This window comes from Microtus oregoni, unplaced genomic scaffold (genome assembly GCF_018167655.1).
Source record: "Microtus oregoni isolate MIOR12 unplaced genomic scaffold, Mior012 000015F_ref0000493, whole genome shotgun sequence".
In the NCBI taxonomy this organism is placed as follows: domain Eukaryota; kingdom Metazoa; phylum Chordata; class Mammalia; order Rodentia; family Cricetidae; genus Microtus; species Microtus oregoni.
The window spans coordinates 44574805-44591326 of NW_024543074.1; the positions used below are offsets into that span (position 1 = coordinate 44574805).

Genomic DNA, 16522 nt, shown 5'->3' on the forward strand with positions numbered 1-16522 from the left:
TAGACTAACGCTATGTATGTGGCAATGAGTTGTAGGATATGCTTGATTTTTACAGAATGCTGTATTTCTTTTTTATGGTTTTACTAGCCCAATATAGTGGCTCAGTTGCCTATAATCCCAGTAGGTAACAGGCTGTAGCAAGTGAATTTATGAGTTTAATGTAATGGGTTTAAAATGAGAAACAGTTGTGACCTTTGTGGACAGTCCTCTCATTTTTTATTGATTTTTTTAAGAATAGAGTATTTTTTGGGCCTGGCGGTGGTGGCGCACACCTTTAATCTCAGCACTCGGGAGGCAGAGGCAGGCAGATCTCTGAGTTTGAGGCCAACCTGGTCTACAAGAGCTATAGTTCCAGGACAGGTCCCAAAGCTACAGAGAAGCCCTGTCTCGAAAAACAAAACAAAAACAAACAAACAAAAAAATAGAGTATTTTTGTAGCCGGGACTTTAATCCCAGCATTCAGTAGGCTGAGGTAGATGGATCTCTGAGTTTGAGGCCAGCCTGGCCTACAAAGTGAGTTTCGGGACAACCAGGACTACACAGAGAAACCGTTTCTACCTTAACTCCCATCCCCCTCAAAAAAAAAAAAAGAAAGTATTTAAAATTGTTTTTGGTTTTGGTTTTTCAAGACAGGGTTAATCATGCATATTAATGGAGTCAGTATGATAATTTCCACATATGTATATGATATGCTTGGGTTATATCTCCTCTAGTTATGAGTATTCTAGTTTCAGGATTTAGTGGAGAGCTGATCTCTCATTCCTGACTAGCCCAGAACTTTGATATGTAGACCAGGCTGTCCCTGCCTCTCTGCCTTCCAAGGTCTGGGATTAAGTGCATGCGCTACCACACCCACCTCTTCAGAATACTTCAACTTTCTACCGCTATCACCTGGGAGTGAGATAGCTGGGTAGTATCGTCAGTCTATCTCTTGGTGTGTTTGGGGGTTTTATTTTTAAACATAAGTATTTCTGTTGTATATTTATAAGAGGGGTGTGTGTGTGTGTGTGTGTGTACAGGAGCCATAGCACCTCTGGAGGTCAGAGAACAACTTTGTGGAGTGGTTCTCGCCTATCTTTGCACAGGTTCCTCTGACTGAGTGCAGGTCATCAGGCTTGTGCAGGAAGTGTGTGATCCACTGAGCTGTCTTGCTAGCCCTATCTTTGGAGGGGGCGTTGTTTTTTGCTTTGCTTGTTCTAAGGCTGACCTTAGACTAACAGAATTGACTGCTAGGATTAAAGGTGTGGGTGTCTTTTGGAGAATCTTCAAACTGATCTCCTCCTGCATCCTCGTCAGCGCTTGTTTTATGGGAGTCATTCTAACTGGAGTGAGCTGGTCTCTCACATGTGGACCGTGTGTGTTCTAACTGGAGTGAGCCGGTCTCTCACATGTGGACCGTGTGTGTTCTAACTGGAGTGAGCCGGTCTCTCACATGTGGACCATGTGTGTTCTAACTGGAGTGAGCCGGTCTCTCACATGTGGACCGTGTGTGTTTCACTAATGGCAAATGATAGCAGTGTGTTTTCATGTCTGCTGATCATTTGTATTTTGAGAGGTACGTATGTAGCTCATTTGCCCCTTCTTTAGTTTATTGAATCACTCATTTTTTTTTTGTTGTTGTTTGTTTGAGACAGGGTTTTTCTGTGCAGCCCTGACTATTCCGGAATTCACTACGTAAATTCAGGATAACCTTGAACTCCGAACTCTGCCTTCCTCCTCCTCCTGAGTGCTGGGGTTAAAGCTGTGTATCCCCACCACTCAGCAGACTACTCGTTTTTAAGTTCCTCATATGTTCTGGATGTTTACCCTGCCAGGTGAATGGGTAACATCATTTTTTCCCATTCCTTAGACTCTTTATTGATTCTTTCCTTTGCTGGGCAGCAGCTTTATGATTTGATGTAATTTTTGTCTACTTTTGTTTTTGTTCTTAGTACTTTTAGTATCTTGTCCCAAAAAACAAACCCTTGCCTTTTGCAGAGTTGTAAAGCAATGCTCCTTGTGCTTCCTTCTGCAGTCCGAGTTTCAGGTGTTAAATGTTTTCTGTTGTTGATTATGGTATGTAGGAAGAGACAGGTCTAGTTCGTACTCTGCATCTAGAGTCCCAGCTTTCCCTGTCCTTTGCCCACTGTCTGTTGTTAGCACCGTCATTGAAGACCAGCTAACAGTAGAGATGTGTGTGTATTACATTCCTAGACTCTCTGTTCCATTTTACTGATCTGGTATCTATCTCTCTGTTACTTCTGTGCTATTCAGATTGCTGTAGCTTTTAGACTATTCTCTGTTGTACTTTTTGTTCAAGATTGCTTTGACTACTTGGGTTTTGTCTGCTTGGTTCCTCATTTTATAGGTCCATATTAATCGAGGACTTTTTCCCTAGTTATCTGAAGGATGTCTTTGATACTTTGCTATGAATTGAACTAAATCTGTGTGTCAGTGGAAAAGCAAGGGGACAATTCAACAATACTTATGCCTAGTCTATGAATATGAACATGGGCTGTCTTTCTACTCTTGTGTTCTCTTTGAGTTCTGTTCTTGTTATTTATAGTGTTTCATAGTGATCACTCTCCTCTTTATTTAAAAATATGCCCAGGTTTTTGTTTCTATATCTGTTGTAAATGAGGTTGTTTTCATATAATTTGTAGTTAATATATGAAAAACTGATATGTTGATGCTTTTGATGATACTCTGTGATCTTGTCAACCTGACTGCATTTAGAAGCATCTTGGAATCTTGGAGCCTGGGTGTGGTGGCTCATGCCTTTAATCGCAGATTTTGGAGGCAGTCACCTGTGAGTTTGAGGCAGCCAGGTATATATAGACTCTATCTTTAAAAAAAAAAAAAAAAAAAGGCTACCTTAATTCAGTCCCCAGAATCTTCATGGTTGAAGGGTAGCACCAACTCCTGTAAGTTATCCTCTGTCCTCCACAAACTCTGTGGCATAGGCAAGCAAGCTAGCATGTGTACATGTACATGTGTATACACACACACACACACACACACACACTAACAAGAATACAAATACAAAGAAGCACCTAGATTGGTAAAGCACACCAGTGTGTCTGTGAGGGTATTTCTACAGGCAGCTAGATATCAAGACTCTATTCTAATAGACATTTGTTTAATCCATTTAAAGTTTGAAGCCAGAAATAATAGTGCACTCTGTTAATCCCAGTACTTAAGAGGTGGAGGCAGGAGGATCAGCTCCACCCACATAGTGACTTAAGGCTACCCTAAGCTTCAAGAGACATTGACTCAAGAATGTTTGGGGTAAGTTGTTGGGAAGTGGTAGAACTCAAGGCCTTCCTGAAGGAAGTGGGTCACTAAGAGCCTGCCTTGGAAGACAGTGTCTGAGCCTGGCCTCTTCTCATTACTTTTCTTTGCTGCCTGACTACCATGAAGTGAATTAGCTTCTTCATGCCTTGCCACGGACTTGACAAACCATGGAGTCAGCTGACCATGGAGTGAAACTGGGCCAAATAATCACCTCTCCCTTGAGTTTTTTATCTCAGGGATTTGATCACAACAGAAACTTACTAAACAATCTTGTCTGCCACATCTCTAATTAGAATCTAATTAAGGGGGCTGGTGAGATGGCTCAAGGGGCTGGCGAGATGGTTCAGAGGATAAGAGCACTGGCTGCTCTTCCAGAGGTCCTGAGTTCAATTCCCAGCAACCACATGGTGACTCATAACCATTTGTAATGAGGTCTGGTGCCCTCTTCTGGCCCGCAGGGATACATGCAGGCAGAATATTGGATATATAATAAATAAATAAATCTTTTAAAAAAAATCTAATTAAGGTTTTGAAACAGATCAACTATTTTGAGAGCCCTTGCCCATAGACTATGTTCATTTGTCTGCTTCCGAGTAATTCTCTGTCCTCCCTGCTACTTCCTGTATGCCTTTGGAGGGTGTTGTGTTCTTCTGCTTGCTTTGTTTAGTTCTTTAACAACAGGTGCTGTGGATCTAGTAGCCCTCGCACCAACTTTCAATGTGCAGTAAGAACAGGATTCTGCTGGCAAGGGTGTTGAAACGGTTCAGGACAGATTGTCAATAAGAAGCTATCATGTGGATTACAGTCAAAGATACCATGGAAAGTAAAACTGGGAATGACTTAGCAGGGTAGACGTTCTCTGAAAGTTGACAAATTTGGTCTTCACCAGGCCTGCCAAACCTATAACACATAGCTAAAAGTACTGTCTCTGGAAAAAGAATTTTAACCTTGTTGTATTAGGTAACTATTTACCACATCTTTATAGATGTTTCCTCATCTATAAAATGGGGATTAAAAAATATATACTAACATTCACTATAGAGATAGTTACAGGACAAACTCTAAGACAATGTAGAATTAATCCAGCTTCCACGGCATTTTCCTTTCTCCTGTCCTTCCCTTCCCTTCCTCGAGAGTGTGTGTGTGTGTGTGTGTGTGTGTGTGTGTGTGTGTGTGTGTTTAGAGACAGGATTTCACACATACTCAGGTTTTCTTGAACCTTCCACTATGTCGCCCAGGAATTTATACTAGTCTTCCTCCCTGGATCTCTCAAGACCCAAAGAATTCTGGGTCTGAGCCATTCCTGGCTCTGTGCTCCAGTGTTGAAGTTCCTAAACTCTCTGTTTTCTACTGACTTCAGGAACTAACTCTGAGCTAGGCTGTGGTGGCTCACGTCTTTAATCTCAGCACTCAGATGGCAGAGGCAGGTAGATCTGTGTGAGTTCAAGGCCAGCCTGGTCTACAAGAGCTAGTTCCAGGACAGGTTCCAAAGCTACAGAGAAACACACACGCACACACACAAAAAAATTAACTCTGTTAAGGAAACATAGGTTTCCATTGCTATATTTCAGTATTTTTGGAGATTAAATGTCCCAACGTTGGAAGCTTTGCAGAGGAGAGACCAAATTCTAAGTATTTACTATGTTGGCCATAATCAAATTCTTTTTGTTCATCTGTAAAAGACAGAGTATCACACACTGTGTTTACTAGAGAGATTAAGCAGCCTGCCCAAGATTACCCAAGTAACTAGCAGAGATAAGATTAGACTTCAGAAACGGGGACTTTCTATTCTGGTATTGCCAAGCTGCTACCATGATAGCCCTTTTAAAACCATTAAAGGAAAAGCCTGCACTTACATAATTTGTAGTTGTAGACATGTTTATATTGTATAAATGTGGCCTTAAACTCAACTTTCTAATAGCCATGATACTTGACTAAGTTTGCTTTGTTTTATAACTCCTTAGGTGGATGTTTATATGAAATACAAAATTGTCATTTATATTAAGCTTTTGTTTGCTGATATAGATATACTTTATCTGACTATATGTTGTAGATAAAGTATATACAAATAAAGAAACAAATTAAGAAAAAGAAGCAGCTGGGTGTAGTGGCACACACTTTAATCCCAGCACTTAGGAGGCAGAGGCAGCTGGATCGCTGTGAGTTCGAGAAAAAAAAAGGCAAGAAAATAGCAAGTAATGATGGGTACTACTGTGAAAATGAACAGTGTAGTAACTGAGGGAGCAAGGTGTGCACGGTGGGGAGACACAGCCGTGCCAGGTGCACAGTAGTGAATACTATAGCCCCAAGAGCAGGAGAAGCAGGACATCTGGTGAAACATGACAGGCTAAGAATGCTGTGCTAAATAGCCCTGGTGAACGGTTTGGTTCCTGAAAGTCCATTGCAAAGCATGACAGTCATACTGCCTGGTGTGTGGAGAATGGATTATAATACTTAGGATCAGAAGCTACAATGCCAGTGAGAAAAGACTGACATGGTGACCAAAGAGATAGCAGTAGAAGACTTGAGTGTAGCCATGGAAACAGGGAACAGCATACTGATGGAGCTGAGGGAAGAGAAGGCTTGAGGAGTACGTCTGTATATTCTCACTTATGCAGCAGGCTCTCAGGGAACAAGGTACTATTCCTGAAACATGCATGGTTTGGGAGAGGAAAGGAAGAGTTCTGTGCTGGGTACTTTAATGCTTGTGTAGACTTCCAAATAAAGAATTCAATCAGGGAGTTAAATACAGAATCCAGAGTCTAGAGCATGCTTGTGGCTTTTGTTGCATATAGAAAGGGTGTAGCTACAGAGAAGGGTACAGAGACTAGTTTACAAGTGAATCAGAAGCCGGTGCAGTGGGCAAGTTTGTTGCAAGGGAGAGGGATGCTTGTTCATCCTGGCTGCCCAGCTAGCTTAGTCCCAAAATAACCACACAGAAATTGTATTAATTAAAACACTGCTTGGCCATTAGCTCTAACTTCTTATTGGCTAACTCTTACATATTAGTTTGACCCATCTCCATTAATCTGTGTATCGCCATATGGCAATGGCTTACCGGAGATTCTAACCGGCTACCGTCTCAGGCGGAGGACCCTTGGCTTCTCTGACCCTGCCCTTATTCCTCCCAGCATTCAGTTCTGTTTTCCCCACCTACCTAAGTTTTGTTCTATCAAAAGGCCAAGGCAGTTTCTTTATTCATTAACCAATGAAAGTAACACATAGACAGAAGGACCTCCTACACCACAAATTGTTAAAGGTTGCTGTAACTTGCAGGCCAAGTGAAGCAAATATTACAAGAATCATTAACTCCTAAGATGTTGAATAAGATTAAGACAAGCTGAAAGGTGACCTTGAGTTTGACAGATTGGAGGTTTATGACTGGAAAGCCAACAGTTGAAACTAAAGTCTAGTTGTAGTTGAGTGAGGAGAAAATGATAGGGGAGAGATGGCGATAGCACATTCTGCTGTAAAGAGAACTTGGGATCACATCTAGAGGAACTGGGTGGGAGGGTCTGCTGTGAATCCAGTCCTTGCCTACAGTATGTGGCTCACAGACCTGGGCTTTGTGTGTATTAACTGTTAGACTACTCTGTCCAGAAGCCCTCTGGCCATCACTCAGTGAGGCGCCACGTGGTTACACGTACATTAAAAAGGTCGTAGAAGACTGCCATAACCTGTCCTGTCCCTAAACTGCTGAGTCAGCCAGCGGAATAGATGCCTTGGTAGGTTTGCCAAGCTGTCTGCCTGGGGAAGACAGGGCATTTCCGCAGAGGAACGTGAGGTATTGCACTGAGTATGCCAGGAGGATCTGGGAGCTCTATGAAGCCAGCCAGGAGTGGGCGGAGGTGAGGAGATGCAGGGGTGCCTTCCTTCTATAAATTTAGCTGCTTCAGAAGCAAAGCCAGACTGTTCAGTAAGGTCTTTTATCTACTCATCAGATGTAGTCTTCTAAATACGAAAAGTAGTAGTAAAATTTCCTCCAAATGGAGTCTGGGGGTTTGTCCTGCAAACAGAGGAGAGCTCAAGATTTATGTTGTGATCCCTAAGTTTGCCTCTTCCCCCTGCCAAAAAAAAGGATCGAGAACGCTGTCGATGTCATTGCTGCACAGTGGTCTATTTAAGGTAACACAGGAAACTAGCAGTGCATTTTCGAGAAGAGCTGATTAGCATCTGTTATTAGTAATCATCTGGAGCAGCAGTCAGCAGAGGCTTTGGCAGAAACACTGGTCATTAGTAGGAAACATGCATGGCTTAGGATGTACGGCCCCACACACAGCACCACAGTTTGGTTTTTTGTCTTTTCATTTTTCGAGACGGGTTTCTCAGTAGCTTTGGAGCCTGTCCTGGAACTAGCTCTTGTAGGACAGGCTGGTCTCGAACTCACAGAGATCTGCCTGGCAAGTGCTGGGATTGAAGGCCTGTGCCACCACCATCCAGCCACAGCACCACAGTTTAAACAAAACTGGGATAAGTCACTTGCCCAAAATGCTGTTTGGTATTCTGTTTCCCAAATGTGAAACAGTGTGTGTTATATCATATTGCTTCTGAGACTCATGAAGCATACAACTGCCATAGCTTTGTATCTGGCAGCCAGCTCCCTGCCAGGCTGTAGAGAGCACGGGTCTGGGCCTTCAAGGGGAGCTCTGGTTGAGAACTTTATTCAGGACTCATCCTGCGCTGACCACAGTGCACTATGGTTTCATACAGTAGCATCCTGTAAGGGATTGATTACAAACCCAAAGATAGCCAATGGCATTTCACATCGACTGCAGGGTCGTTGTTTTGTTCATCTTGTGATAATGGTTAAACCATTGCCTAATGTTAAGAGCTGATTTAGGAAACTGGAAATGAGTTTAATAAAGTCATAATAATTTTAACTTGGAAAAGAGTCACTTAAATTTTCCAAATTAAGAATTTTGAGTTCAGCAAGAAGAAATTCTAATTCATTTGGAACATGGTACTCACAACACTGTTTCTGTTGGGCAGGAAGACTTCTCTTAGGCCCCTGGTTTTTCATGGCTGCATCTTAAGCATTTGATTCTGTGCTCTTGGTCAGATGCTGAGGTAGAAAGTAGCCTTTAAAGCAACAGCAGGAGGCCTGGTGTGCGGCTCCACTTGTGGCATCAGGCTGGAAGCTGTGTGCTAGTGAAGAGGGTAAACTCGGGCTCTCTGAAACCTCTTGTTGAAAGAGCAAGTGTGGAGGCAGGTGGCTGGCTTTTCCCTGCTGGGGTAGAAGCTCTGGAGCAGAGGTGCTGGAGTGGCAGGCAGTACAGCCCTGGCACCTAAAGTCTGCCTTTGTGAAGAAGCAGAGGGTGTGTGCAAGAACAGCTCCACACGCTACATTGACACCTCTGGGGTTGGTTCGTTTTCTCCTTTAATTATTTTTTAGAACAGTTTTAGGTCTGTAACAAAACTGAGCAGAAAGAAAGTACAGAGATTTCTTACATCCCAACAACGCCCATCCAGGCACAGCTGCGTCCACCATCTGCTTCCTCTTCTGGAGCTAGCAGCGAGCCTGTGTTGATGGCACTGGCATCAGAGTGTGGTGTGCGTCCATTCACAGTTGGTGTTGTACATTCTGCAGCGGGAACGGTGTTTAAGATATGCCTCCTGCCACAGTAGCTTCATTAGCACAAGACTTGGCTTTATGGCCACATGATGCTGCCTTTCAAATGGGAACATCTGTAATTTGGAAGATCACATTCTAAGTCTCAGGACCGCCAGAATTACCATTCATCGTCACAAAATGCAGTTGAGTATTGGAGAATTCTTAAGGAATTCTTTTCAAGCTGTTAGTGAATATTTAATTATAAGACTAAGTTTATAAATTGTTTTTTTCTTAGATCTTAGCAATTCTTATCTTTTGAGAACCAATTTTTACGAGAAAAAGCATGCTGATTCGCATGTGTTATTGTGAATTTAGCTGATAGACAGCACTCTAGACCGCAGCAGGACTATATATTTGCCAGACAACCACTGTCCTCAACTGTCTGAAAAGCCTGTGACATTTAAATTGTTGCCTTAGGAGAAATCATGGATTTTTAGGGTCATCCTTTTATTTGTTTTAGGGATAGGGTTTCATGTATGCGGTAACCCTGGCTGGCCTCTAACTTGCTGTATGGCCAAGGCTGGTCTTGAACTGATTCTCATATTTCCACCACACCCCCCATGCCAGGATTACATACACACACTACAACTCGTGGCTTTATGCAGTGCTGGCAATCACACCCAGGGTTTTGTGCATGGTAAGCAAGTGCTCTTCCATGGAGCCACATCCCCAGTTCCTTTGGGTCATTCCTTATACCTAGTATTGAGTACCTGGAACAAGTGCTGGAGAGAGTAGTGTGACTCAGGCCATTTACAGCTTCAGTTTGCACTGACTGCTTCAGAGCGGCTTCCCTTCCATCAGCTTGAGCCTGTCACTCACTGGCTACTGTGGGGCCGTGCCCACTCTGCTCTCTCATCTCAGTCTCACCCCTGCATGCCCCAGTGTTTCTCTGCTCGGTTAATAAGTGGTTCCTGTTGTCATAATAGGAAAGACTTCCATCCTTGCCTTTCCCATTTGATCCCACCGTGCCTCTCACCAAGCTGAACACTTTTTGTTCTCTTAACACCCACTTTTCCTGTGTTGTTTCTCCTCCTTGGAATGTTCCCTTAACCTTTCCCAAGTGGACGTGATTGTTCCTCCCTTCAGTCCATATTATAGGGACCGCATGTGTTATAGGGAATTTGTGCTTCTCCATACTTCACATCTACAAGTCACAAAACACATGTCAGGATAGGCCAGGATTCACCTGGTGATATTGCCTAATACTCAACAAGGTGCTCCTGCATCACTAACCCCGGTGTAGCCCTAGCTGTCCTGGAGCTGCCTCTGCCTCCAAAGTTCTGGGATTAGAGGGGTGCACCACTGCCTGGCTCACTCTGTTCTTTTTTTTCCCACGTAACTGTAATTCTTTTGTGTTAATAGAGGTGTGTGCTTTATTACTTTTAATGTCTGTATAATTCATAAAATATTTTGCCTATTTCAACCTTTGACATTAGGAAGCTTTAAGATTTGGTCACCACTGATGGTGCTGTATGTATGTCTTTGTATGCTAATGCAGATATACCAGAAAGATAACTTCTTAGAAATGAAGCTACTAGGTCAGAGGGTATGATCATCTTTAACTTGTTAGTGCTAGATTGGCTCCCAAAAGCACTTATAAAGCATGTGTTTCCACTTGTAGTGTATGAACATAACCATCTCCATGTCTGTGTCATCATGACCCATTGCTGCATGGAAATGCCCTGGTTAAAATTGACACTTGTCTATCATTTTAGTATCTGATTCATCACACGTCTGTCCACTGTCTTCATGGCACTTCTTCATAGTTCTGTGCCTTATTCAGAGCTTCTCAGTCCAGAGACTGCAGAAATACTTCTCTTCTGGATATTCTCCAGTGGTCTTCCTGACCAGCCTCCTGAATAGCAGGTGTGAGAGAGACACACATGTGTCACGGTACTCATGCAGAGGTCACTTGGTGTGTCAGACCTTGCTTTGATGCAGGGTCTCTCTTTTTTTTTTCTTTCCAACAGGGTTTCTCTGTAGCTTTGGAGCCTGTCCTGGAACTAGCTCTTGTAGAACAGGCTGGCCTCGAACTCAGAGATCCGCCTGCCTCTGCCTCCCGAGTGCTGGGATTAAAGGTGCGCACCACCAACGCCAGGCTAATGTTGCAGGGTCTCTTAAGTATAGCCGGCCCCTGAGCTTCCAGGGACTAGGCTGTCTTCATTCCCCCTCTCTCTGTACTGAACTTACAGGCACACGCTCCTGCATCCAGGTTTTCTGTGGGCTCTGGGAATCTGAACTCAGAGCCTCACACTCAGCCTGGAAGAGCTTCACTCACTGAGACAGCTTCCCGCTTTAACTCTCAGTCATTTGAATTTTATTTTGGAGTTTCACACAAAGTCATGATGCTATTTTTTTTCTCCTTTCCAACAGTATTGAAATTTTTCCAATTGATTTGAAATGTCAGTTTTATTGTCAAGTTTTTATTTGTGTTAACTTCTAGATTTTCTTCTGTGTCCACCAACTTTTTAATATCTCTTCCTGTCTCAGTACCAGTTTTATTTTTGTGTTTTCTCTTTCAGAATTTTAGAGTCTGTGTACAGATTTCACCGAATTCTCTGTTTAAATCCTTCCAGGGTGTTTTTGCTTTGGTTGCTTCTATTCATGGAGCACTTGGGAAGAATCTGTCCTTGCAACAAGGATTCTGCCGCTGTGGTTCCTTTAGCATGTGTCTCCTGTTCGGTGATTTCTTTTTGTCCTATTGAAAAGTTTATGGCTTTTTTCTTTAGTGCTGGATATTAATTTCTTCCTACATATTTTATACTTTTATTGCCATTGTTAATAGGGTGTGTGTGTGTGTGTGTGTGTGTGTGTGTGAGAGAGAGTGTGAGAGAGAGAGAGAGAGAGAGAACACGCATCTGTCCATTTCTTTTTTCTTGAGACAAGGTCTCTCTATGTAGCCTTATTTTTTGGAAGAGGGTCTTGGGGCCCATCACTTCAGCTGGTGGTCATTGAACTTGAGAGGTTCCTCCTATATACCTCTCCCCAGTGGCATGAGCCACTGTATCTGGCTTTTTTTTTTTTTTTGCTTTTTCGAGACAGGGTTTCTCTGTGGTTTTGGAGCCTGTCCTGGAACTAGCTCTGTAGACCAGGCTGGTCTCGAACTCACAGAGATCCGCCTGCCTCTGCCTCCCGAGTGCTGGGATTAAAGGCGTGCGCCACCACCGCCCGGCTGTATCTGGCTTTTTATGAGAGTTTCTGGGGTTCTGGAATTAAGACTTTTGGTGACTGGCACATCTCTCCCACTATAGGGCCCTCCCTTCACCCCCACCGTTGTCTTTCCTAACAGTGTTAGAAACCAGATAGCAATACTGTATAAATTGTTTGTTTTGCGATAGGTCTCACTATGTATGTGGCCTTGACTGGCCAAGAGCTCATTAATTGCTGCAGCCTGGCCACAAACTCACAGAGATCTGCCTGCTTCAGCCTCCCGAGGACTGGGATTAAACACCTGTACACTATATCTAGGCTCACGTCTGGTTAACTTGAAAATGTTAATATTTCAGTTGTTTTTCTTGAGTTTTTAGGTATCCAGTCAAACCCTAGTACAGAAACAATGACAGGTTCTCTTCCATTGTTCATCATTTTCTTCTTTCTCCCATATTTTACCAAGCCACTGTTCCACAGCCCTGTGTTTGGTAGCATCTTTCTTGGTTATTGTGGAGAAAATGCTGTGTCTGTCTTAGATTGTATTTGCTGTTGTTGCTATAGATGCTGAGACGTTTTGTAAAAGGAAATTTTTTTCCATTTGTCTCATAATTATGTGTGATTTTGACCAAAACTCGGTGTTACACCAGATGCTTCTTTTATCCCCTGACTCAGCACAAATTCTAATTGTTCTTAATAATAAAAACCCAGAATCAAATATTAGGGGGTGAAAAGTGAGAGATCAGAGAAGCAGTGCAGGCAGGCACTACAGAGACCTTTTACCTCTACCAATGCTCAGACTAAAGAGGCAATCCCAGACAGCCTCCTCAGACAGCTACAGACTGCACCTCAGACTTCCTCAGACTGCATTGAGCTCCTGTCTCCTTCCGCCTTATATTCCTCTATCAGCCTAGCCATATCACTCCTGTTTCTACCTCCCTAGTGCTGGGATTAAAGGTGTGGGATCCCAAGTGCTGGGAGATCACCTTTGTGTGAGTTCTGTTTCTCTTTGAAACAGATTTAATCTTCTGTTACCCAGGGTGGCCTTGAACTAACAGAGAACTGCCTCTGTCTCCTGGGATTAGAGGTGTGTGCCGCCACTCCCTGGTCCCTAGTGATTTAGCTCTGCACTCTAATCTTAAAGCAAGCTTTATTTGTTAAAACATAAAATATCACTACAGTTTTTTTTGTTGTTGTTGTTGGGGTTTTTGTTTTTTTTTTTTTGAGGGGGGGGTTGTTTTTCGAGACAGGGTTTCCCTGTAGCTTTGGTGCCTGTCCTGGAACTAGCTCTTGTAGACCAGGCTGGCCTCGAACTCACTGAGATCCACCTGCCTCTGCCTCCTGAGTGCTGGGATTAAAGGCATATGCCACCACTGCCCAGCTTGTTTTTGATCTTTTGAGACAGGGTTACTCCGTTTTAGAGTTTTCAAGGCAGAATTTCTCTACGTAGCCCTGGCTGTCCTGGAACTCATCTTGTATACCAGGCAGGCCTCAGACTAACAGATTCACCTTCTGGGATTAAAGGCTTGCACCACGACTCCCCCGCCCCCCCCCCCCCCACTCATCTGTTTTTCTTTAGTCTGGTATGCAGTAAGTTACCTTGGACAACCTTATTCCTGTTGTGCTCTTCTTGCTTTCTAGGGACAAATACCAGTTGGTAGTAACCTGAGATGGTATGCTTACCCAAGATGTGCTTAACCCTGGGTTCCATACCCAGCAGTTATGTGTTCTGTTCAATGCCCTTAAACTAAACTCAGTTTTATTTAGGATGCTGATTTCTGTCATGATAGGCAAAACAGGCCCAAAAGTTTTTGCCCTCTATTCAGTCTCTCCCTACTTCATAATACTTTGTATACCCAGAAGGTGGGTACACCTCGAGGATTTGATAATACTCAGAAAACTGTCTTGTCTGCTCACAGCCTTAAAAAACTATCCTAACCAAAGTATCCTAGCCACTTTCTGAATCCCGGGCAAATTTCCATAGGATATGTTGTGTAGTAACTGGGGGTTGGAGAGATAATGTGTGACTTTGCACATGGGTTGTCTTTCAGAAGGTGACGCTCATTATGTCGGTGCTACTCCCTCAGGTGGGCTACTACTCACCTTTGTCATCCCCAGAGGTTGCCTTATGTTGTAACTCCCAGAGACAAATCTTAGCTGCTAGGCCAGCCAGTAGTAGCCAGAGTCAGCTCTGTGACACCCAGAGCGGACTGGCGTTGTGGACTGGAGCTCTCTCCCACCGTTCTGGGTCTCAGCAGAGACTGCACAGTCCTTCCCCACCTGGTGTATGTTCTCCATTCACGTGCTCTTTATGTTAGTTATCAATTTGAAAAAAATAACATTTTTTTTTTTTTACAGTTAAGACACTGCATGAATCTCAGAAGAGATTCTGAACTTTTTTTTTTTTTCCTTTTCGGGCTGGGGGGGACTTAATTGGGGGAGGGGGAGGGAAATGGGAGGCGGTGGCGGGGAAGAGACAGAAATCTTTAATAAATAAATAAATTTAAAAAAAATAACATTTTTAAGAAGTCTTTTATAAAATTAGGATCATAGTGTATAGAGCTATGAAAAGGTAGTCTTCACACAATTGGTCCCCAGAACATTCTGTGAGGTAGTTTTTGTTGTGGTTTTCCTTTTTGAAGAAAATGATAGCTGGTTTGTCTACTCTCTGAAACAAGCATAAAATGCTAGGCTGAGGCGAGCATGAATTAGAAAATGGAGACTTGGTGAAGCAGTGTTTTTCCAGGCTTTACTACTTCAGCAGCTCCCCATCTGATATTTAGACGTATTTATGTTGAGTCATTTCTTTCTCTGTAGCTGATGATCAGAAGATCACAAAATGATTGTACAGAGGCAGTGGCATTACGTTTAGTTTCTTTTTTTGTATATATCAGATAAGAGGCCTGCAAGTGGAAGGGAGTCCGCTCACATCCTTGCATGGTGGTAGCCGTGAAACTTGCCTTCTTACCGTGGCAGAGACTTTTGTGCTGATGGTCCTGCCTCCACATTTGAGGTAGCTGGGGCACACATGGCATTCAACTTTAACAGGCAGCTCTGGCTTTCACAAACATGTCGTTCAGTGTCTAGAGACTGCTGCTTTACAAGAGAATTGGGAGTAAGGGCATTCCTGTGGAGGTCAGCATACTAGGCTAGGACTTGTGACGGAATAAAGGGTCAGGCTTCTAAGTAAGTTATCCTTTTGAGCCAACGCTGCCTTTGGGTAGATAAAATTCTCACTGATCTGAGGAATAAAAGAACATAAGGGGCTGGCTTTTGAACATTTCTAGAAGGAGTTGGGCGATGGTGGCACGTGCCTTTAGTTCCAGCTCTCAGGAGGCAGAGGCAGGTGGATCTCTGACTCCAGGGCCAGCCTGGTCTACAGAACAGCCCAGGGCTATGTGGAGACCCTGTCTCCAAAAAAATAAAAATTAAAAAAATTTTAACAGGGCCAGACAACAATTTTAGACTTGCTTCTGCTGTGTAACAAGGGCCCCTGGCTTAGCTGCGCCCTCAGCTTTAGCACATCGTGGGTCTTCTCTACAGCAGCCTACTGCAGGTGCCGGGGAAGCTGCCTCTCCAGTGTGCTCTCAGGGCCTAAGAAAGAAGCCTGTTAGAGACGACTTTTCTGAAAGTTTTTTGGGGTTTGTTTTGAGATAGGGTCTCACTGTGTAGCTTTGGGGAACTTGGTGTGTAGATCAAGTTGACCTCAAATTTATGGATATCTGCCTGCCTCTGCCTCCTGAGTGCTGGGATTAAAGGTGTGGGCTGCCACACTCAACTCTGCAGTTTCTGAGCACTTAAAGAAGTACTTGGATCCCACAGTAAAAACGGAGCCGTGTGAGGACTTGGACCTGGCATATGCCTAGCAGTCTAGTACCAGGAAAGTCTAGCACTTTTCATATTCAGCTTTTATAATTGAAAGTACTGGGGCAATGATGTTTTTATTATTATTACTGTATTACATATTTATACAATTTAGCATAAACTGTTATACCACTCTCCTGTCTTTCATATAAATAGTATATATTGCACCAAGTAAAAGTGGCTTCCTTTTCCAGAGCAATAATGAAATTTCACAGTATGAAAATGGAAGAAATCAACAAAATTATTCGTGATCTTTGGCGGAGTACTTATCGTGGACAAGGTAATTAATATGGTGTGTCCCAAATGCTTGTTCCAAAGCTCTGTCCACAGCTTCTCTTGTGTGACCTTACCATGCCAGCATTACCTTCTCAAACCCCTTCCTTAGCATTTAAGATTTTTCTAAGAATTCTTATCTTTGCAATATCTTATAACAAAAAGAAAACGCAAAGTTTCTGTTCCAAAGCCCTGTAGGACTCATATTGTCTGTAGCAGACACAATGAGCTGATGACATAATGGTTTCTGTGAAAGCGCAGATAGGGATAGGCCCAAATGTGATAAGAAAAGTACCCAAAGGAAACTTAGAAAAGGAGCTGGGCCCAGGCTGGGGGCGGGCCATCCAGGCTGCA

The 16522-nt window shown here is 43.3% G+C and overlaps 1 protein-coding gene across 2 annotated transcripts in view; it reads left to right on the forward strand.

The window, feature by feature from the left end:
• Nucleotides 1-16522, forward strand: part of Rad50 (RAD50 double strand break repair protein) — a 58180-nt gene that overhangs the window by 36415 nt on the left and 5243 nt on the right. For both annotated transcript variants that reach the window (XM_041665660.1, XM_041665661.1), the window contains one exon: nt 16090-16175. In XM_041665660.1, coding sequence (XP_041521594.1) covers nt 16090-16175 — 86 coding nt within the window. The remainder of the gene's footprint in view (nt 1-16089; nt 16176-16522) is intronic.